Source organism: Montipora capricornis, chromosome 1, assembly GCF_036669925.1.
Source record: "Montipora capricornis isolate CH-2021 chromosome 1, ASM3666992v2, whole genome shotgun sequence".
NCBI classification, from domain to species: Eukaryota; Metazoa; Cnidaria; class Anthozoa; order Scleractinia; family Acroporidae; genus Montipora; species Montipora capricornis.
Window position 1 is genome coordinate 41,662,877 of NC_090883.1, and position 22,500 is coordinate 41,685,376.

Sequence of the window (22,500 nt, forward strand, 5' to 3'; positions counted from 1 at the left end):
TACAACTGAAATAATCAAGTCAAAGTAATTCAGGAAAAGGTTACTAAGGCATGTTGCAAAAAGTCAGAGTATTTTTCCGAGACATTTTGCTGAAATTTCCAAATTATTTTTTCTTCTAATGGACTTCCCATTAAATTTTTTCTCAAGATTCCTTTCTTTTAAAACCTCAACAAACAACAAAAGAGTCTCACTTAATTACAGCGGTGAGATCAGTTGTATGTTTGCTTTTGTTTACGAGCATGCTTGCCAGTGGTCTTAAAGAAAACATTCCAAAAAAAAGGAATCAAAAGAATCACAAACAAAACTATCTCTTTTCGACCTTGGAATTAAAAACAAAGCGCCTTTAAAGGCATCTGCCATCCTCCAAACTCTTCCCATGGTGTACAAATAATTGCAAGACGCCAAAAAGGTAGAAATCGAAAATGCCCTATTTGCCCTCTCAAATCGCTGCAATTAAAAATGAACCATCAACTTTCACATTAGAAAAATAACCTCAGAATAAACCATTATTACTTTATTTGCTAAAAAAAAATAGCGGAATTTCTGAGTTTGTCTTTTATAAGAAAAGGAAATGATACGATGTTTCGCACTAAAGTTGAAAGGTGATCCAACAAAAGTTAATTATTTTTTCGTTCAATTGCCAATAATTCAGTGCCAACGAAAACGTTTCATCACCCAAGAAATTTTGAACCAATGCTCAAGATTCCAAATTATGAGGTAACAAGATTTCCATATGTCATCACTGCCGGACCACTTAACCATCATTTTCTGGATAACAGCATGCTTTTAAAAGTAGGGAGAAACTTAACTATTAATAGCAATAGTTTTATTCTAAAGCCTTGAAAACGATTGAATCGATTTCCGGGAAAATGACAAACAGTTAATGTTTGTATACCGCAAACACTTCACGAAGGCGTAGATCATGTGATAAAAAAGACAGGACTGTTAAATCTTCAAATGTTAACAAATTTGAGCAAATTTACCTTTATAATAAAGTTTTTTGCCTAAGGAACACCAAATGAGCAAACTCTTGTGTTGTGTAAAGCTGTACGGCATCAGAAAGACGCCACGCCCTTACTGTAAATCTCCCTCTTAAACCGAAAAACACTTCTTTTTACCAAAAGGAAATGAAGATTCAGTTATTTGGTAATCGGACATTATGGAAGCATATCTTGGAGAAATTTTCCGTGAATTACCTGTACAAATTTGAAGTATCATTTTTTTGTTTTCTCTAAGATTCTAGGAACATAATTGTCAACGCAGAACTTAATGACTCAATTTACAGATCAATGGTAAAACTGCAAACTAAGGGCTGCTAATTTCACGAATAATGCGCAGAAAACTGTTTAATATCTGCTTTCAGTCGTTGCAAACTTTTAAATTTTGTTGTTAAATTCGTGATTTTTTACAAAATAAAAAAAGCGACGCATTGAAATAGAAAATTTGCAAAATAAAATGTTTTTTCTCGATTGTTTGGGAATTTTCCTCGGCAATTTCTGTTGTAAATAACCGTTTATTAACAACTTGTTCATTATACTGTACCCATTCTCGCGGATGAGGACTTGAAACGTTAGTTCATCACGGTCAACTATTAATGGACACTATCTTGAACATTTGAGATCAGTAAAATGATCAGTAAAAATGGTCTCGATAAATTGTGTATGTAAGAGTTGCTTTGATCAAAAGAAAGCACCTTTCTTATTAATCTATACATATACATTTGATTTAGCCGAAATCAGGTTAAAAATATAAAACGGTACTCAGTGAATTTATCCACATGAATCGCTTTGCCTGCAATCAGTTATTTTAAACAACTTAAGAGTACAACTGAATCTGTTTTTGAAGTTTTCCCCAACAATCAACCTTAGCTTATGCTTTAATCGTCATAGCTATTCTTGTTCAGCTAGAGAAGAAATATTGTCTTTAACCTAAGCCTCGCAAGGCTTAGATCAGCTGAGAAAGTTCAATTCTATTGCTTATGGGACCGAAACAAGCTACTAAAAAGATAGTCAGGGAGGAACTCTTTGTCAGAGAATATTACTTACATTTTGGTAGATACACTGGAGCAGGTATAGTAACCGTTCCTGGCATGGACTGCAAAGACATGAAACGCGGCTCAGCTACAGACTGGCTTATTGCTGTGAAGCCGGTGGTTTGTTGACACGGTTGGCAATTACACACATTTGGCGGAGCAATCGGCTCACGTTTGGGTAAAGGCGGTGCCACAGAAAATGCGGATTTTCTCTCACTCTCGTTCTCTATCTCCGGCATTTTGGACTCGAGTGATTTCTTTCCCATGAGGGAGTCGACGCTAAACGATGACGAGTTTTGCATGGTAGAATCTTACGCCCTCAGTTGTGCTTCCTTTGCTAATTTGAAAAAAAGTGTTTGCTCAAATTAAGAATACACGTTTTATATGGGAAGGAAATTCAAAGGGACCTTTTATCGACGTGATGGGATCATTTGGCGCTATTATTTATGGCTCACGTCGTAAAGATAATAAATATCACTTATTAATCCAAGAGTTCATTTATTAACAAAGGTCATTATTATTCGGTTTGATACTTTGCAAGTCATTCATTATGTAATTGTTCAGTTCCAGGCGTGAAATCAATGATATATTGCGTATAACTATCTTTTCCTCCGGAAAATATACAAGTAGGAAATGTGAAATGGATAATTGTTGTGAAAGATGATTTTTTTTACTTTCGTTTTTAAAGCGCTGTTGAATTTAAGAGGTTTTATTAAATTTGTGAAATTTACACTTTTATAAGCATGGAAAGGAAGTTGCTCTAACAGAAACAATTGTTTGCGTATCACTTGATGGAAATTGCACTTTTCATGTAAAAAGAGAAGAAGAAGAATTGAAAAACATGAATACCTTTGCGATCCCAATCCCTGCGTTCTGATTGGTGGAATTTCCCAGGTGAATTCTGTTACGCTATTTGATTGGTTATGCGACCGCAGATGTCCCAGCTGCGGTTCAACTTAATTGCCGTTTGTTAGCTATTACTGCAATTTTCGCCTCATTTTATTGTAAATATACACTTCATAACAATTACCTATGACTATTTAAAAAGGAGAAATGAGCTCTATTTAACGCATACACACATATACTTCATCCGCGTTTACTGACTTAACAAAATTTTCCAAAATAAACAATCGACGCCTCGTTGCATGATGAAATCAACAGTATTTTCAGAGAGTCGATCTTTCTTTTGCCTCAAAGTATTTGTTACTCTATGTGCGGTTCATTTGAAAATTGCTTCATACAGAGCAATTTTACTTCGACGTATTTGCGTTCACCAAAACTGAGACATTACCCAACAACATAATTAAGCGTATACGTTTAAAATGTCAAGTGGAACTGATCATATTTAAGAAATTTCATTAAACTAATGGATATCCTACAATCAATAAATTTTGAAAAGAGTATTTTATCTTCAGTTTTGTAATAATGATGACGGTCTAACTTTTTAATAATCGTTCTTTAATTATTTCATTTAATTTCTTTTATCGAGAAGCACTGCTCTCCTCGACGAGGGGTTTTTCACGGAAATTATTTTTGACACAACGAAACAAGATTTCATGTTCTTTAAGAAAAAGAAAACGATCTCAAACAACTCCCTTAACAGAATGTTTACAATGACCCATGGGGTGGAAAAAATTTACCAATTTGTCATCGGAAGCCTCTTGGTTATTTATTGACGCAAAATTATCCAAACGGAAATTTCATTTCTTTTTATAATTTCGCAGACATTTTATACAGCATTATAGTTCCATGAATTACCAATAATCATTAAGTGCCCAAACGACTAACTTACTACTCAATTCTGACAAATAAAAAAAGCAAAACATTTTAATGTCAGTATTCTCTTAAGTGAAAACTCGCAGCGTTGATATATCGATGCAAAAACAAATTTCAGGGGTTGGTATCAAGATTTATCAACAAAGGCTTAACACTTTCACAATTTTGGTAAATTTAATTATTTGCAAGAGGTATGATGTTAGAGTTTGACTTTGTAAGTGAAAGCTGTTTAAATTTTTTAAAAAAATACTACAATTGTGTTACAGTTCCCTTAAAAGGAGAAGAAAAGAGCAAATACCATTTACACGAGTTTTCAAATTATATAATTTTTTCCATGCGTCCTATTGAATCCAAACAAGACAGAAAACTATTGTGATGACGAGAACTTAAAGATATTTGATATTCAAATAAAGCGGAAAGAGGCAGATAAGATCCCTTGTGTTCAGTTTACAATAGAGAGCTGGTGGAGGATGAGGGCAACATGACCACACGCCGTTCATGTTAAGCTCTGTTTCGAAGAAATAACTGTCGTATTTGCGACATAACTTTGAGAATTCCCTTAACTGAAAATTAAAATATTTCATCTTCTCTTATCTGTACGGAGAATGTATGTATGCAGTGTTTTCGTCTTATTTCAAACAGTTGTATTCTAAATCGTCCTTCTTCTTGAGCTTTCAAGCGGCCATTTAAGCGCTTTCTTGCTTCTACCAGCCGAGTCTCAATTCAGTGCGCAATCTCAAAATCCTAAATAATGTCAGTACAATGAGAAAACCCATTGCCATATGAGAATAGATTTTGTGTATTTTTCACCTTAAGGTAAACCATGTATAAAATTTCCCGCGATAGAATATTCTATTTCTAACCTTGAACTGATTCGCAAATCAGTGATCATGATTGATCGTTCGATTTGATCTTTTTTTTTTACATCATTAGATACTTATAAAAAGGACAAGTTCAATATTTGTTTGCCAGCATAGACGGCATGCATAACAAAACAACAACTTGAATGATTTTCGATACATATTTAATTTGATCTTGACCATAAATCGAAATGAGAAAATTAAATGGCTGCTCAGAGATGCGCGGACTACTCCGCATTTTATTAAAACAACTGCGCACCATTTCTAAAGGTTTAACTTGAACTGGGCGTTTGGAAATTGGTTGCCAACGAACGTGTTGACTCGCAACCCTCTTAGGATACTTTTTAAAGGATAAAAAGTTGATAAACGAGAGTAAAATGTCAAAGTTCCATTAAAAGGATTTTAGTCTTAGAACTCTGCGGGGTACTTTCAGCTTTGCTAGTTTGAGCAGCCCTATATGCAAAAAACCGGCTTTCAATGAGTCAGATCACACATCACCTGTAAAGCTGAATTTGCAGTTCGAATAAATCATCGAAATTCAATTGAAACTAGGTATACTTTTGTTTGAAGATGGAGAGAAAAAGATTTTTGGTTTTAGACCTGAATACATCATCCATGATTTATCAAAAGTCGAAGTTGGCGGCAGAAAAAGTGGAGTAACATTTTTTGTGGAGATCCTTGTGACAAATGAAGATGAATTGAACTTTAATGGTAACGAGAAGAATGATGTAGAGGATATTAAAGATTAAATTGATGTAACTTGGCCGCTGGGTTCCCTGTTTGTAACTTTTCTCAAACATTTTCAATCTTTTCCTGTCTTTTAAATCACCACTTCACAAAGAAAGATTTTTGTAATTCTTATCTCCCACCTTTATAAAGCATGAAATTTCAGTTGATTTATTTAAATGAAAAAAACAAACAGCAGAGACTTTAATTTAAGTCATTCTCGTATCAATTTGTGCGAAGGAAACATAAAAGCCGCCTACGGGTTTTTCAGAAGCGTGTCTTAAAAGCTTGCTGCGAACGTACGTGCAGAATGAAGGACTTTGCTTTATCGGCGAATACCCAGGGATGTTTTGTGGCTTCGTTAGCTGATATTAGAGCCGTCTTGAAGTTTGCTTTTATGAAGTATTTCTTTAGATTTGAAATTTTTGATACATGTAACCACCGTAACCCGAATATTAATCCTCATGTGAAACATATGACAATTCACATAAAGAACACAAATCTCTGTTTGATTAAAGTTAAAAGATGCCGGATTAAAAGTCCTTTATCAATCAAGCTGTGAAGATAAAATAGGGAAATACGATTTCATCGTGAAACAACAGATTTCAAAGTTTTCATGGGGGAATCGATTCAAAGAAACGCCGCGTTAAGTCCATTGTGAAAGCACTTCCCAGGCTGAAGCGCCAGGTTTGAGTAATCACTTCTAGCTTGCATGTTGTTTCATTCAGCATTCAGTCCGGCATCACAGCGAGTCTGAAGCTTCTTAGATTAGTGCTAAATATTTATCTTTTAGCGCAAATGATTAGAAAGTACTCGAGGTTTGGTGAGATTCATTATTTCGATGCACCTGCGAGTCTTGACCCATTAAGAAAAATTCAGTGAACCCTCGTCTCGACAATAGCCAATTCAGAAAAATCGTTCAAATGAACGGATTGTTTTGGAAGAACAAATCGTGACTGGGCTAGTTAAAAAGACGTTTTAAAAAGGATGAATTGTTTTAAACAGAGTTGAACAATTGGCACAAGGAAAACAGTATCGATTTAGTGAATTTAAACGACCAGAAGGATATTACGGCAAATATTACACGGAATAAGTCAGTGAGGTTTGATATTTCATAAAACAACAGAGAGCTTTGCTCAAGTGCTCCTCAAAGGGATTTAGTGTTGTTTATTTTGTAAAAAGAAACGCGGTTACATCTGCTCTAAATTTAAACAAAGAAAGTTTGAGTTATTAAGATAATTGTCTGTGACGAAGCTATTGATTATCATTTAGTGAGGCTTAATGGTGCGGACCATAAAATTGTTATTTTAATAAACATTTTAAGCGTGAGGTCTGTATTTCAGTTCCAAACTTGAGACACTTTTATAGAGAAAATTAAAATATTCAAGAAAATTGACTACATAAATGTATGATAGTTTATTATCTTTCTTTTTTTCTCGTAGAAAAACAACCGCTTTCTTTGTTCAGAACTGACGTTGGCTTATCCCTGGTTTTCAAGTTTCGGAATTATGAGTTATAAGGCCAATGTTAGCGTATACATATAAAGAAGATTTAATGCTATGCCACTGCCAAAGAAAAACTCTGTTTCCGTCTGAACCCAAAGTGGATAAAAAAATCGACGCATGCACGTTTCCTCTGAATTGAAGTTTCCACATTTTGTTTTTCTTTCGGTTGGTAAATCGGCTTTAGTAAGCGATCATGATTTTCGATAACATTTCGTTTATAAAACGATATTCCAGAAATTCCGGCGCCTCTTTCATTTATCATTGATGCTAAAGATTGGCTTTCAGTTCAAGGCTTTTATGCCAGTTGACCTACGTCATTTCGGGCTGAGAGTTCAAAAACAGGATGAGGGTTTACATTGTAGAAGACATGCAAAGATCATATTAATTGGTCTGATCTGTAACGCATACTTTTCGTGGATTTGAACCGTCCACAGTTTCACCGTTTCGCAAATATAACCCATTTATTTTCCTTTTCTCTATTGGTTTTATTATACTGTGCCGTCCATGCTACCTGCGGCTTCATTGCAGCTTTTGACCTCAACAGTAACGGAAATTTACGCTTATCAGTCCGCAATGGAAGCACGCTATGTTTTACGCCGAAGGGCAAATCTTGGTTCCATGAATAAGGGATCGATATGACCATTGCAATTGCTTGACAATGATGTAATATGGTATTTTTTCAAGTTAAGAATAATTCGGTTTAATGACACCAATGTTTTACTTTTTTGTGGACAAGTGATTTGATGAATGCTAACGGAGAGTTCACTATGATCGGCGGCTCCAAGCTTCGCTTTCAGAGACTGGTTACATTTAACAAAGAAAATTCAACCCTTCTTCTAGTTTTATACAATTTAAAAGTTGTTGCCCAATAAAAGCTAATTTTTAGTCAGATGCTTTTCCAAGGCCCAGTGCTAGAACTGCGCGCTTGGAAACGTTTGACATTGAAATCTTCTTTAGGAGAAATTTCGCTCTATCAAGTTTTCACTGATTAAGAGCTGATCCGGGAGATAGACGATGTTCGCTCGTGGTTCTATTTTGAAGAATCTACAAAAACTTTCAACAAGCATAGCAACTTTTTAGCTTATTAAAGATCACATAAGGCCTACATCAAATCGAAGAAAGTTGTCTGAAATCCACATTTATGTTGCCTTCGACGAATGCATGGTATGATAGACAAAATGTCCCGCTTCAGATTTACACTTTGGGAACTTTAACCTCCAATAAGGTATTGTCTCTTTTTTTAGAATCTCGAGACAAAGAGAGAGCAGCCAGCTGCGACGGCGACTCCCACGAAAACTTCATTCAAAACGCAACCTCTTACCGCCACTCGGTAGTCCCATTCGTTCACCACATGTACAATGTGGCTACACTATCAAGAAATGAATTCATAAAAAAAGGAGTCCAAGAGAGCAGCGAAGGAAGACAAATATAAATATACACCGTTGACTACTTATAAAGTTCTCCATAAGCCCTCTATTACTTTTTATGATCAATATACATAAACCAAATCATGGGAAAGTTTATTTGCCCTTAGAGAACGGTAGGGTTGATTAAGCCCAAGCTAAAGAAGAAGCTTATTTGCCCACAGCCCATTATCATCCTCTCGTCGAGCATCGCCGCGGACAGAACTCGTACCAGAGGCTTTTGGTTCTCATGGCATTCTGCAGGACAGGAGCAGATAGTCTACGTAGAGTCTTTTGTCAATTTGCAAGTGTACATACACTTACATTCGTTCTCGGCCTTTAAGCGCTTCCGCGCCAGCAAACTTAGAACCCGCCTTGCCTAAAGAAAAAAACAACTTTATTCTTCTTAAAACTTGATGTTTCATCGCGTGCTCGATGTTTTTGCCATAACTTTCGTCGTCACAAAAAACATTTTATAGAACATTGTGTACAGAGAAGCACACCAATGCACGTGTTTATTTTGAAAGTCAACTTGGCTTCACGGAAAAAAAACAAACAGCAACAAAGAACCTCCTAACTTTCAAGTTTCCGCCGCTAAAAATGTGCAATTTATTTACAATTTTTAGATTCCGAATTGTTAAAATATGACAGCTAGTCATGTTTCAGCCGCACTTTACTAAATATTAACCAGTTTGATTTTTCTACACAAATTATTTTTAGAACAGTGTTTGGAGGCTGTCTTAAGAATCTCATTCCGCTTAATTTCGGCGCTACCTATGGGTCTACTCACTGTGACATTGTTTTAAATACGCTAATAGACCCTATGCAAAAATGGCTGCCTTTAAATTATTCTTTTGTTCATATTCAAAATAGCCCAACTAACCTCGTTCGGAATAAAAAATTCTTTAGAATTTTTGTCTCAGTCAAAAACGAGGTTAGTTGGGCTATTTTGAATATGAACGAAAGAATAATTTAAAGGCAGCCATTTTTGCATAGGGTCTATAAGGACCTCAACCAAGGATGACCACGACTTTTACGAGAACGCCACAAAAGTATAGGTTTAAATAGCAAAAATAACAGTTCCGCACGCCCTGCACGCATTTTTAAAATACATGTTTTGCCGTTCTCGTCTTGACAACGCTTGACAACGACATGAAATGATCAAATCTGAGGTCATGTAGAAGCAACTGACGATGAATTTCAATTTTCTCTCCAAATATCCACACCGTTCTTATCAATTATTATTCTTGGGATGTGTATTCAAACTTGCCAAGTTGAGCGACATGGAGTAATCGCAAACTTATTACAGTAATGCACCAGTCAATGTTAAGCCCCAGGGGAGGGGGGCCGGGCATACCTCGGGGATTTGTCATTTATCCCTTTCCCGTGGGTGGGGAATAATAAAACATTTGACATAACACAACGTCCCGTGGGTGGGGGAGTTTGACAAAATCTCACAAGAGCCTGGAATCTAGTCCGCCATTTTGAAAATATTACCCATCACTACTTGAGGTCGCTGTGTTCGGCCTTTGCCATCTGACTCGTCGCGAATCAACTTGACTTCTCGCGGATCGTGTACTGTTGGCTTTATTTGGTTTTAAAATGCCGCTATTCAAAGCTTGGGACGTGAAAAGAGTGAAGAGAAAATCAGTGGTGGCAACTCACTTCGAAGAATTTGTGACTGGAGGTAAGATTTTGATATGATTGATCACTGGTAGTGTCAATAAAAAATGGCACACTATAAATTTTTCAAGCAGATTGGTACAGTTTTATTAAAATGATAGTTCAAACAGATAAGTACAGTTTTAAATTAAAGTTTAAGCAGATTGGCACAGTTTTAAATGAAAGTTTTAGCGGTTTAGCTCCTTTTAATTTTGCCCAGAGTATTTGTGCATCTCGAAGGGTTTTTGGCGGGAAAACAGAAGATATTTTTTTTCACATTTGAACAATATTTTTACTTCTTGTTTACGAGGAAAACACTTTGTAGTAGCCTTCGAAATATTTGTAAGCATTTTCTAAAGAGTAAAACAATTTGTAACCATGTACAGTACCTAATATTTTGATATTATACGGAATTACAGCTAAAAGGAAACTTGGAATTGATAGTGATGAAGTCACAATATACACTGAGGCGGATGGAACCGAAATCGATGTGGATTCATTTTCTGAAATAGAAGCAGGAAGTATACTTATCTGTGCTGTTGGTGACGAAACCTGGGTACCAGCACACGGAACAGCAACAACCACAGTATCTACTGTGGTATCAACTTCAATGACAGTTTATTCCAACAGAACTAGTACATGTAGCTCAGACCCACAACTATCAACTGAACCTGGTAATGTACCTATCTGCTATACATTTTTATTGACATAAAAATTCTTATCTAAACAATGTTGAATCTTTACTCATGATCTCTTCATGATCCATTTGGTGTCAAACCATAGTAGATTCTTTAAAAGAATTTTTTGCAGATAATGCCACTTGCCTTTTATGAATTGGACTTTTAAAATAATATTGTCAATATTGCAATTGGAATTTTAAAAGACTTTTTTCTTTCATAAAAGGTTCAACTCAGAGGAGTATAATTATAAAGGATGGGAATCTGAAAGCAGGGCCTGTCATAAAGGTAAATGTGCATGTAAATTATTCCAACTAAAGCATTTAGCTTGGCTAGCAGAGTGGAATACATGGTGGGAGGTTGTCACAATACTCAAGAGAGTTATATTATTTTTCTCTCTACCCAGGAGCCACAACAGTCACCATCAGATAAACAAGTGGAAGAAAAGTCAAAAATATTTACTGGTGCAAAAGGAAAACCTTTGTCCAACTATCAACAAGCAGTAAACAAAGCTGCTTTAGAGCTTTGCCAACAGGATCATTCCCTATTACTGGACAGGGGTAAGCTGTTTGAGCTTTCCAGAAAGAAAGTGAAAGATGATGGGTATGAGTTTGCAAAAGGGAAATCAAGGGCTAGAGATGATGATTGTGATGAACCAATGAAAAAAAGGGTTAAGACTAGTAAAGATGAACGCACAGATTACAGTAAATTACTTCATGAAGATATTTCAGCAAAAGAGGAACAAATTCGTTTCAAAGAGCAGCGGGTTGGAAAGGCCAAGAATAGTAAGAATTGGGAATTGTGTGATAAATTAACTGGAGAAATATCTAAGCTGCGTAAAGAGACATTTGAACTTAAACAAGAACTCAAGATATTACAACGGAAGCAATCCCAATCCCTTTGGTATGAGAAATCAAAGTCCAAGGAGAAAAAAAGCAAAGGAAAAAATGATAAAGTGATAGTTGATGAAAGTGTTGAAGTGATAAGTGTTGTTGCAAAAGATTCTAAAAAAACAAGTTCTAGTACAACACTCCCAAACTTGTTTAATCGTCTCAAGAAGCAAGAAACCCAGACCCAGCCTGCCCAGTCCCTTCCCAACACATCTAGTTCCAAAGAGAGGTGTACAGCAAATAGCCCGCCTCCTTCTGACTCTGTAGAAACCAGTGCGAAAGAGAGTGATAATGTTGAAAGGGCTGAATGTGCAGAAAAAGAAGACACAATTGATAATTTTTTATGACTGGGCAGCCCTTTGTTGCTCAACCTTGTGAGGATAAAGGGCTGGAAGAGAAAATTAGAACATTCAAGGCGAACAAATCATTGTCAAAGTACAAAAAAGTAGATGAGGACTTGGATGTGTCTGTCTTTGAGGGGCTCAACCTAAAGGAATATTTAGAAGTCAAATACCATATCTGCTCAACAGAACATCATCAGCCATGCCTTGAATGCGCATCTCTTATTGAAATTGGAAATGAAATCAAGAAAGAAGGATATTTGAGGCTTAATAGAGCATTTTCGATTTCTAATCCAGGGGATACATACAAAAGTACTCACGCAAAGAGAAAACTTCTGCAGATCCCATTGGCTGCTATTAAGATAGCAGATAAGGAATGTGGTGGACAACTTGTGTATCTAGTCGACAAGAACTCAAATTTAGCAACAGCAAGAGGGCTTCTGAAGCTCTTGCATGCCAAGCCCTGTAACAATGCACCAGCAGGTCTTTCAAAGGAAACTATTAAAAACCTATTCCAGTTGTCAGAGTCAGAAGCAGAGCGGGAACGACTAACATTTGCAATTTCAAAAGCATCAGGTCTCTCTTCCACAAAACTGAGAAACCTTTACGGTTTTCAAGATCTTACGGCTCGTCAGGAGCGTGTGGAATCAGCAATGGAAAAGGCAAAAGAGATCAGAGAAAGCATAGAATTTGTAGCCCAAATAAAGGAGAATGCCATTTTACGGTCATTTGGTATTTCAGTTGAAAGTGACAGTGATGATGATGCTAGCGAATCAGAAGAAAGTTGTTCTGACTCTGAGGATAATGTTTGTGAGGAAACTGCTAGAGAAGCCTGTAATGTGAGTAAGACTAACCAAGCTGGGGACGCCTGTTCCACGCACGAGTTCAGCCTACCAGAAGATCCAAATCTCTGCAAACAGGTGACTGAAACTGGACAAACGTATTTAAATACACACCAGCTAATGGACCTACTTCAAGAATGCCAGCTCAACTGGTTTTGTTTCGCAGAGGTGCTGAAACAGAAGCTATCACAGCATCAAGGAGAACATTTACTGGATCAGGTTCTTTTAGACTTTAGTGGACAACTTCCATATTTGAACCTATCCCTTCATGTAGAGAAACTAATAGAACAAAGCAGACAGGCCTATCTTACAGATCAAAGATTGAATAATTTGAATGATGACGATATGATTGTAAGTGAGTCAGAAGAAGAAGGCATTCAAGAGGCTCAATCATTATCTGCTGTTACTGATATAATGCAGCCAGCTGCAAAAGCAGCCTTAGAGAAGCGTGTGAAGGCTGTTCGCCGAAAATCAAGAAGAGAATTTGTTAGACAAATGACTGAAAGGAGGCTCTTAAAACGAAAACGAAGTAGAAAACTAGGCAGAGTTCTCAGAAATTATCCTGATATAGGTCGGACTGTAGAAGAGTTTGTAAAGCAAAATGGTGTGGGGGCAGATGCATGGCGCAGGACTGGGGTCTTGACCTTCGATGGAAACAGGCGCCTTGGAAATAAAGTGACTTATTCAAGGATAAAAGAACATCTAGAGAAAACCTACAAGAGCACATTCAGCTATGGCACAGTGGTGCAACTTTGTGTGGCACGAAACAAACGAAGGAAATCGTCCCAAAATTACAAGGGAGTGGCACGGGTCACCTGCAGACGTACACGTAAAGGCTTTACTATCAGATATAATCCTGACCAGCACTGGTCCTCAGCACTATACCGTGGGCTGGATTACATCCAATATGCTGATGGAACGGATAAGATAATTTTGAATAGAGATGACCAGGCAGGTTTCCGCTTGGACACCCATGGCACACACAATAAGCATGCAACACTGTGTGTCCAGGGAAATGTTCCACTTGCCACCAAAACAGATTTTGTAACAAAATATCCTGCTGTTCTACAAACAACAAGTTACAATTTCACAGAAACCAAGACCACAACAGAACAATGTGCAGGGATTGTAAAAGCAATACCAGTTCACTGCAAGAATCCTGCCCAACATGCATCAGATGTCGAATTTCTTGAACAGACCGAAGCATTTGAGTCCATATTCATAAATCAGAGCACAGATGAAAGGAAGAAAATGGAATGTATTCGAGTTGATGGTGGGAATGATGAGGGACCAGGCCATGTTGAGGTCCAGTTTTTCTGGACAAAGCGTCATATGCAGAAGGAAACCATAGTTCAGCTGGTAACAACTCGTGATGCAGGATCTAGCAATAGAAACCGTGTTGAACTGCAGAACGGCTGTCTAGCGCAAGGTCACACAAATTTATATATACCTTCTACACTGAATGGTTCATGTATGGAAAATGGCAAAGTTGACAATGAGAAACTGTGTAAGAACCTAAATGATGCGATTGATGTTTATATCAGCAGGGTAGATGGCTGCCCATGCGGGGACACACAGATCCACTTATTTAAGGGTCCGCAGAGTGACGGGGATGAAAATCAAAAGCTAAGAGATTTGTTCAAGATTTATATTAAGGGAAGTACAAAAGAGAAGGAGGGTCTTAAAAAGACTCATCCAGATGAATATCGTACCATCAACGAAATTTGGAATCTTAGAAACAAACACATGGTCAAGGGACTACCTGCAAAATATGTGTTCCACTTGGTGTGCTGTTACGAAAAGGATTGCATCCACCCAGAATGTCAAAGAGGTCCTCCAGATGCACTTCCTGTGTGGTACCCTGGGGGACCTCCAGTCAGTTTTCTGCCCATGCCAGTTCCAGACATTGAAAGGTATGTTCTGGCAAAAATGCAATAATTATTAGTGTTGATTAGTACATGTTTTCTGTTTATTTTTATTTTTCCGTTGGAATTTCTTCTCTAAAAGAAAACAATTTATTTCATTTTAAGGCCATATGGCAGTCCAAATTGCAAGGATTGTGTTGGAACTGCATGTGCTGGGCACTACCTCCTGCCAAGTCTCCAGATTGAGAAATTTCTTAAAGGAGAGATTGAGCAGCTTCAGTCCGTTCCACCCCCTACTGAGGTGTTGAAGAAGATTTTCAGTGAAGGTGATGAGGACAAAATCGACCAAGCCTCCTTAAAGACCCTTCTACCCCCTGACAAGGTGTGTACTCTGCAAGTTACAAAATAATACTGTGTTAATAATGTTTCTGTAGCAAGTACAGTATTGTAAATGACCAGATAACTTATGATTTTAATGTAGGTCTGATGGGAATGATATTGATCAAATCACCTGGAAATATTGTTACCATTTTTGGAATCAGTATCAGTAATTTTATTTTACACAGGTGAAAATGTGGTTTCAGCACTTGAAGGAGGTTCAGGACAATAGGAAGAAAGGGGCTAAAAAGGCAGCAGAAACCCGGAAAAAGAATAAAGGGCAAAAACAGAAAGACAGACGTCAAAATGTAAGACATATTTTATTTCTAAATAGTTGAAGGGGAATCAATTACGTAACAGTTGCTTCCCATTTTCAGGGAGAAGAAGACAGCACTTGTATGACATGTTTGCAAGAGGAACCACCCTTGAACGTAAAAGTGGTCCACTGGATTGGGTGTGACAAATGCCAAGCATGGCATCACCAGTTTTGCGTTGGATTCACAGACTCTGTATGCGCTGATGATGTTGACTGGAAGTGCAATCACTGCATTGCGGAGGATCTTATGTAGAGGTGGTCACTGAAATAACATAATGTTGGTGGCGAATTTGTCTATTTGTTATCTTCAGTTATTGCAATTTCCCCCCAGGGAAGGGATATTTGACACCACCTGTTGCTCCCTGGGTAGGGAATTTGACATGAAAAAGTGGTAAAATGTCAAATCCCCTGGGGTATGCCCGGCCCCCCCTCCCTGGGGCTTAACAATGACTGGTGCATAACGGGAAATAATACTTTTAGACAACGTTCTCGTAGCTGTCGTCGTCATCTTGCTTAAGGTCTCCTAATTCTCTTTTTACAAACACTTGACGTCTCGTGCTTTGGGAGAGAAAGTAGCCTAGCAGCGCAGGCCAACCTGAGTGTGTCGCATTTCCGGAAGACGACTCGTCATTCTTTCTACCCTCGTGCCTCATAAACGCATTACACATAGCCTTCTCATGATGCACGAAACAGTTCAGCAACAACGGAGTACAATCTTTGTACTCGTGATCTTAACATCCATGTCTTTAATCACAACTGATGTCTTTCTGATATTTTTCTTAAAGCACCGGTCTTACTTGAAACTGAGCAGAGACCGAAGAGGTACTCATTATGGCCGGTCTATCCCTGGGTCTGATGATGACCATGTGACGCTTCTTTGCAATGGCCATCTTTTCTAAGTGGACCACACCAGATGGTAACACACTTTCACACGAATTACAAATACTCTAGTCATCCTTTCCCCTTCAAAGGCTTGCATGAGGTTTTTCAACTTTTTGGCTGACCTCTTCAACTGTCACACCACTGAAGAAACCAGACGAATATCGCAAAGACCTCTTTCGTTGTAGGATGGATTCCCGGTCGGTTTTCCCGAATTCTTCTTCGAGTCGTCGGCGAGAGCGACGCGATTTCCGACGCGAAGAATCCATTAACGCGTCCCTGGAATTCACAGTGCTATCTTCCTCAAAGGGCGTTGACTTCTAAAAATAAAAGAGCCTTGTTAATAAGGACACGATTCTTCACCAAAGAACACAGAGGTTTTCAATTAAGTACCGTAACACAAAACGAACGAATTTGAGAAACAGGTCTGAAGTCACAATTTGTGAAATCTCTGATTAACCCAATCACCACCAACACAGCTCTAGCGACGCAAAATCAATGCAATCGCGAAATTACGTAGGAAACTAAATCAGTGAAAACCGCCGCTACACCATGATCGCTGAAACTGACTCACAAAATGTGATCACATATTAAGAACATTTTCACATGTTCACTCTGTTATTCCCATGTCGGGTCAATTATAATGAAGTACCTGAAGAAGGATGATTTGGCCGAAATGTAGTCCAAAACAATGCAAAAATATTCCAATTGGTATTGGTTCCTGCTTTAATTGTCAAGTATCGACCACTTTGGATTGTTATTACTGTCTTATCAAGAACTCAAAAAAATTAAACCCGAGATCACGATATCAGAGGAAATCGTTTGTTTTGAGGAGTCTTAACGATACGCGATGCAGTGGTTGCGATTCTGAATTTCACTGTACGCATCACATGGATTCAAACCCACCAGCTGGTTTGGCCTAAAGCTCAGGCTGCTTGCATTTCAGTTGGCTGTCTTTATTCTGTCATGTGTACTAAAATTGCTTCTTTCTAAACACTATATCACAATCTTCAACTTTTAAATACCTCCGTGAGTCAGTTAAGATTCTTCTACTCCTAAAATGCAAAATAACATCAAGTGTGGAGAATTAAGAACGGTCATTAACTCTTGACACTACTCCAATGAGAGTATCGTGTCTTATTTTCTACGGCTATTAAGCAAGTCTTTTTTCTTCGTTCATTCAAATGTTCTCTTAGCCAACTGGACGTTCTTTTAATGAGGCTCGACTCGAGCCTAGGAATTACCTTGAACTCGCATGGTCTTTGTCTTGTTGCAATGCTGTTGTTTGGTGGCGACAACTGCGGTTGCGAATACCTAACAGAGCGGTGGATAAGAGGTTCTCGTTCTGGAATCTGTTGCAGCTTAGAGTGACTTGACAGGATGTCCGAACTCCTGGCCCCGCTCATTCTTGAGCTCCTTCGTTCTCCGTAAAAGCTGTTCGCAGCTAAGTCGGGTTCTTCGGCTCCGTCCGGACGCCGATCGCTGGGCGATTCGGATGGGACCGACGAATAATGAGACGAACTTTCCTTGCGGAATGCCGGGAACGTTTGCAAGAGAATCACCCCACTCGTGGGTGTATCTGGGATAGGCTGTCCTTCGATGTGCCTAAGAAAAGAACTATGCGTTATTTCTCCCGGTGAAGTCAGTAGAATACAACAGAAAAGTGCGTCAATTTGTGCGTCAAGCCTCGTTTGAGAACTCAAACAAAAGCTTGGAATGGGATGAATGTCTTCAACAGGCCTGGACTCAGTGTCCAGTCTTATCGGATAACGAGGACAGACTCCGACTATGAAGTCTCCGCCTCAAACTCTTCGATGAAAACTGATCGCAAAGAGTAAGGAACACATGATCTGGCATCCTTTACTTTTTACCCAGATTACGAAATTACACTTTACCTTTTGAGCGCGCTGTCCATTGGTGCTGGTGTATCCATAATGGGTGAGGGATAATCTTCAGGTTCATTTTCGAAGACACCAGTAGTAGACCCTATGCGGGACAGTCTTTTTGAGGAGCCTCGCAGATCAGTGTTGGATTCTTTGATAGAAGGCCTTGTCACCGTGTATGTTTTTCCGTCAACTGCAGGAGTACCAGAGCCGTAATACTAAAAGTAAAAACAAAAGAGAATCCAAGCAAACATATATGCAAGTTGAGGAGCCTCGCAGATCAGAATTGGATTCTTTGCCGATAGAAGGCCATTGGTACTTCTCCTCACGTTTTAAGGCGTTACACGGCCTCGCGCCTCAGTATCTACAGTCCTTATCAAGACATCATGCTATAATCTCAGGGGTTCTAATACTGTACTCCTAGCTATGCCATCAGTGAAATCTAAAGCCTCGCTAGGAGATCGGGCATTCGCCGTCGCAGCGCCGTCATTGTGGAACTCTCTGCCTAGTGAGCTTCGCTCAATCACTTATGTAAATAGTTTTAGAGGTCATCTTAAGACCTTTCTTTTTAAACATGCATATACTGAACAGAGATTTTAATAATACTTTCACTAATTATTTATCAATTAGTTTTTACCATATTGTATATATTTTTTAATGTAATAGTAGTCCTTGCCATATTTTTAGACAGATATTTATCTATTATTTCTCGTATTTATAACTTAAGAATGCGCATCTGATCATAGACATGTTAAGATGCGCACTAGAAATGAACGAATTATTATTATTATTATTATTATTATTATTATTATTATTATTATTAAGTTCAAATGTTTTATGTACCATATCGTTGTCACTACATTAATTAAAATTGTTTTCAGTTGGTTTTGATAAAGAAAGACAGAAAGGGACGGGGTGATGATGTTAAAAAAAGAAATGAAGTATCAAGATGATGCACTTGAAACAAGTTGATCCAAAAAATTTACCGCAATCAGAGCTTATTAAAACAGAAATATTTCGACATTGCATTTTGTCGTTGTTTTGGACTGACCTTATGCTTCCCGCAGAGCAAGAAAATAATCCTTTCGTTACATAGACTCTTGCAACAATTCTTTTTTTAATTTTTAGGCACACCACATTCGTGCGTGACCTCTTCACCTCAAATGACTGCAAACATTCTCGCGCGCTCATTGGCTAATTTTTATTGCCAATAAGCCGCGGGACAGACACATAAATTTATAATTTATGCGGTAATGACGCGATATTGCTTGCGTCAGATTGAAGTTTCTCGCATTTTTGTCTCGCTTTCTTCCCGTGTTTTGACTTAATTTTGACCCCTCTGCCTTTCTGTTACTGTAAAAAACAGTCAGTTTTTCATGCGTCTGTCCTGTTATTGACAATGAATTTCGTCATAACATTGTCAAAGTATTCTGCGGAGCCTCGTGGATCCACAGCTACTTTGACAATGTTATGACGCAATTCATGATCAATAACAGGACAGACGCATGAAAAACTGACATCAATTTGTTAATTAGCCGTAAATTTATTAGATCGCATTGAATCTTAGGTTACCACCCATCACTTTGAGGAAAAAGAGTGCGCCAAATGATGCTCAGACTATAATGTTTAAGAGAAAATTTGGCAAAACCATTATTGCATTCGCCTTTGTTGGATACTAGATCGAAATTTTGTTGGCCATACCTGGACAGTATCTGTGGTGCTGTAATAATTTCGCTTCTCCTTGTGCTGCGTTTTCTTGATTTTATATTGGAACGTAAAGTTCTTAATCTGAAAAGAACCCCATGGAAAAAGAAAAATGATACTGATCGTAGAGGATTAGTGAAAAAAAAAAAGAAATAATAAGGAAGATGAGAAGTTGTATTATTTTGATTGTGAAATGAAGATTCTCCTTTGCTGGCGACGAACCGGCTACAACCTTCCGATTGCCAATTCGAAATGTGGTAAGTTCGAGCCCCGCAAAGAAACTCTCAACTTTTTTCCGACCATCCCTGAGTCACCATATCTTCCAATCACGGGCGTTAACTTACTAAAATAATTTCCTTCAATACATAAATTCAACTAACTTTTTCTGGCAATAACAATAGGGTTTTCAAGCGAACAGATGCATTCGAATCCACTTACTTCCTGTTCCAAAAGACAGTATACTAGCAGCAAAATTCCCTACACAATAGACAAAAAAGTACTTAGTTAGCATTAACTCGCACAGTGATTAAATGCCCAGTGTTAGGAACAGATCCTCTACCTGGAACCTTGCGATTCACGGAGGCGAAGTCGACGAAAAGGTCAAACAGGATTGTAAATTCACGTTTTTGAGAGTCTTTCGAGATTACCCTCCTTCTTTCAATGTTAAAAAGAACGCAAAAGACATATATATGTGAACGAAAGTTATGAGGGGGCATTATGGCTCGTCATCACTGTTTTCACCTATGCCCATCGGAAGCCCCGTGGGGGGGGGGGGGATACTCCCTTATAAGGGCTTAATGGGGACGTGCGGCTAGCCAGGGTATGTTTTTCGGGATTTTTGTCTTAAACAGGGTATCGAATTTATCATTTTTTGTCTTAATCAGGGTAAACTGGATATCCTTTCTCGGACGAAGCAAAACAGCAAACAACAGCAAAATTTTTACAAGCCCTTGTTAATATTAATATTGACTTCCGTTGACTTTGGCATTGATACCAGGCACATTAAATGTCTTAAACAGGGTATCAAAAATCGGACTTCTGTCTTAAACAGGGTAGGAAAATCAGCGATATTTGTCTTAAACAGGGTCAGGGTATGAGGGGCCGCGCCGGACCTCCCCACCCAGGGATATATCGATCCCCCTCCCCCTCCCCCCCGGGGGGGGGGGTTCGGAAGCGAACATTGTATCTCATTTTTGAAACGACTATCTGAAAAGGTAAAGCCGGCATTAAGTATTTTAATTATGGAAAGGTCATTGTGTTATTCAGATACATAACAACAATTATAGTCTCGGGATTTGAGAAAGTATACACGCTACCTGACTGGCACTATATGAATTATCAATGAATGTTACAATGTTATTAAATATGTCCAATCATATTACCTGTAACAAGCATGCTCCTGCAAATATGTACTGCCACAAACTCGTCTCTGCGTGATGCTTGACGTAAATTGCTGCTAACACCCAAGTTCCAGCGATTGCAACGATCAGGCAAAAAAGGAACAACATCGTGAGACTAAAAAGAGGGAAAAAGCCTCCGTGAACATATGTCATGCATTTAGCGATTTGTGCAGGTGACGAATTGTTGTGTGACACATTGTCCTCAGATTTGGAGTTTACAGATGCCCATGTTACCAAACATTCGGTCTGCTGCGCATGATAGGAAAGCAACGAGCTTGTCAGTCGTTTGACAAGAGGCCAGTCACAAGGACATGGGAATTTATTAAGAGAACATCTTGTGGAGAAGCATCGACGGCCCTGAGAGTTTTCCAATTCTCTGAGAAACGGGAATTTTTAAAAATCATTTCTACATACGTGAAAATCTGATGAATTGGTTTAAGAGCCAAAAGAGGTTACCCAAATTACAGTGCCAAAACACAAAGATCCGGCATTAAGTGTAAACTGACCAGATTTTCCTTTGATCAGCCGAGTCGAACGCTCTTCCTTTCATACAAAGAACAGTAAGTATCAAAACGAGGCTGACCTGTAATAAAGGTGGACGGATTAATTAATCAGCTCAATGCATAAAAAAATCAAGGAAGATTTCTGAATGAATAACTGACATGCTGACTTCCTGGTCGGCTCACTAACTAACTGACTGACTCATTAAATGATGACTCAGTGGCTGCTCAGGGTCTGCCCGAATGACCTGGTGACTGACCAACTTACTGACTGGATAACCGACGTGTTGGTGAGAGATCGTTATACTCACTAGAATAAATCCAGAAGCAGGACAGACATAAGCCCATATTGTCTTAGTAGCGTAATCAAGCCAACACCTGCAAATAGTAACACAGTACAAATTGGTGCTAGCAACCACTTAATTTTACTACCGAGACCAGAATGCTTTGTTATTCTGATTTTTCTTCTCTCCCGCGAAAAAAGAAACAATTGTTTAAATTTGCCTGACCATAGAAGTACCTCAAAGCAGTCTACACTCGGAAAATATGTCATCATGCAAACGGCCCATTACCCTTGTGACCGGCCTACCGCTGAAATTGTTCCTTCTAAATGACTAAAATATCGGTCTTGTAGACATCTTTTCATGCAGTGGCCAGCTGAACAAAGTAGTCGTGTCGGATCTTGGGAGATCCAACTACCAAGTAATTTGTAGACCTCATAGCCGTACAGCCAGCCTTGAATCATTATTTTGATTTTAAAATATTGTTGAGGACTGATATTAATGTACCAACCGAAGCCTTGTTGGTTACTGAGACAAAGGATCCTTTTTTTTCAGTAATAAGTGCATTTGAACAACAAAA

At 38.3% G+C, this 22,500-nt stretch overlaps 2 protein-coding genes across 2 annotated transcripts in view; both read right to left on the reverse strand.

Annotated features, from left to right (window-relative positions):
- LOC138044322 (homeobox protein MSX-3-like) overlaps positions 1 to 2,355 on the reverse strand; it is a 5,952-nt gene extending 3,597 nt beyond the window's left edge. Inside the window, exon 1 of the mRNA XM_068890897.1 lies at positions 2,046 to 2,355. Coding sequence (XP_068746998.1) covers positions 2,046 to 2,334 — 289 coding nt within the window. The 5' untranslated portion in view covers positions 2,335 to 2,355. The remainder of the gene's footprint in view (positions 1 to 2,045) is intronic.
- Positions 2,356 to 15,261: 12,906 nt separating this feature from the next.
- LOC138044377 (uncharacterized) overlaps positions 15,262 to 22,500 on the reverse strand; it is a 33,223-nt gene continuing 25,984 nt past the window's right edge. The window contains exons 28-35 of the mRNA XM_068890902.1: positions 21,951 to 22,017; positions 21,646 to 21,722; positions 21,122 to 21,254; positions 20,178 to 20,216; positions 19,737 to 19,823; positions 18,048 to 18,253; positions 17,397 to 17,757; positions 15,262 to 16,472 (exon numbers count right to left, since the gene is read on the reverse strand). Of these exons, the coding sequence (XP_068747003.1) occupies positions 16,239 to 16,472; positions 17,397 to 17,757; positions 18,048 to 18,253; positions 19,737 to 19,823; positions 20,178 to 20,216; positions 21,122 to 21,254; positions 21,646 to 21,722; positions 21,951 to 22,017 (1,204 nt within the window). The 3' untranslated portion in view covers positions 15,262 to 16,238. The remainder of the gene's footprint in view (positions 16,473 to 17,396; positions 17,758 to 18,047; positions 18,254 to 19,736; positions 19,824 to 20,177; positions 20,217 to 21,121; positions 21,255 to 21,645; positions 21,723 to 21,950; positions 22,018 to 22,500) is intronic.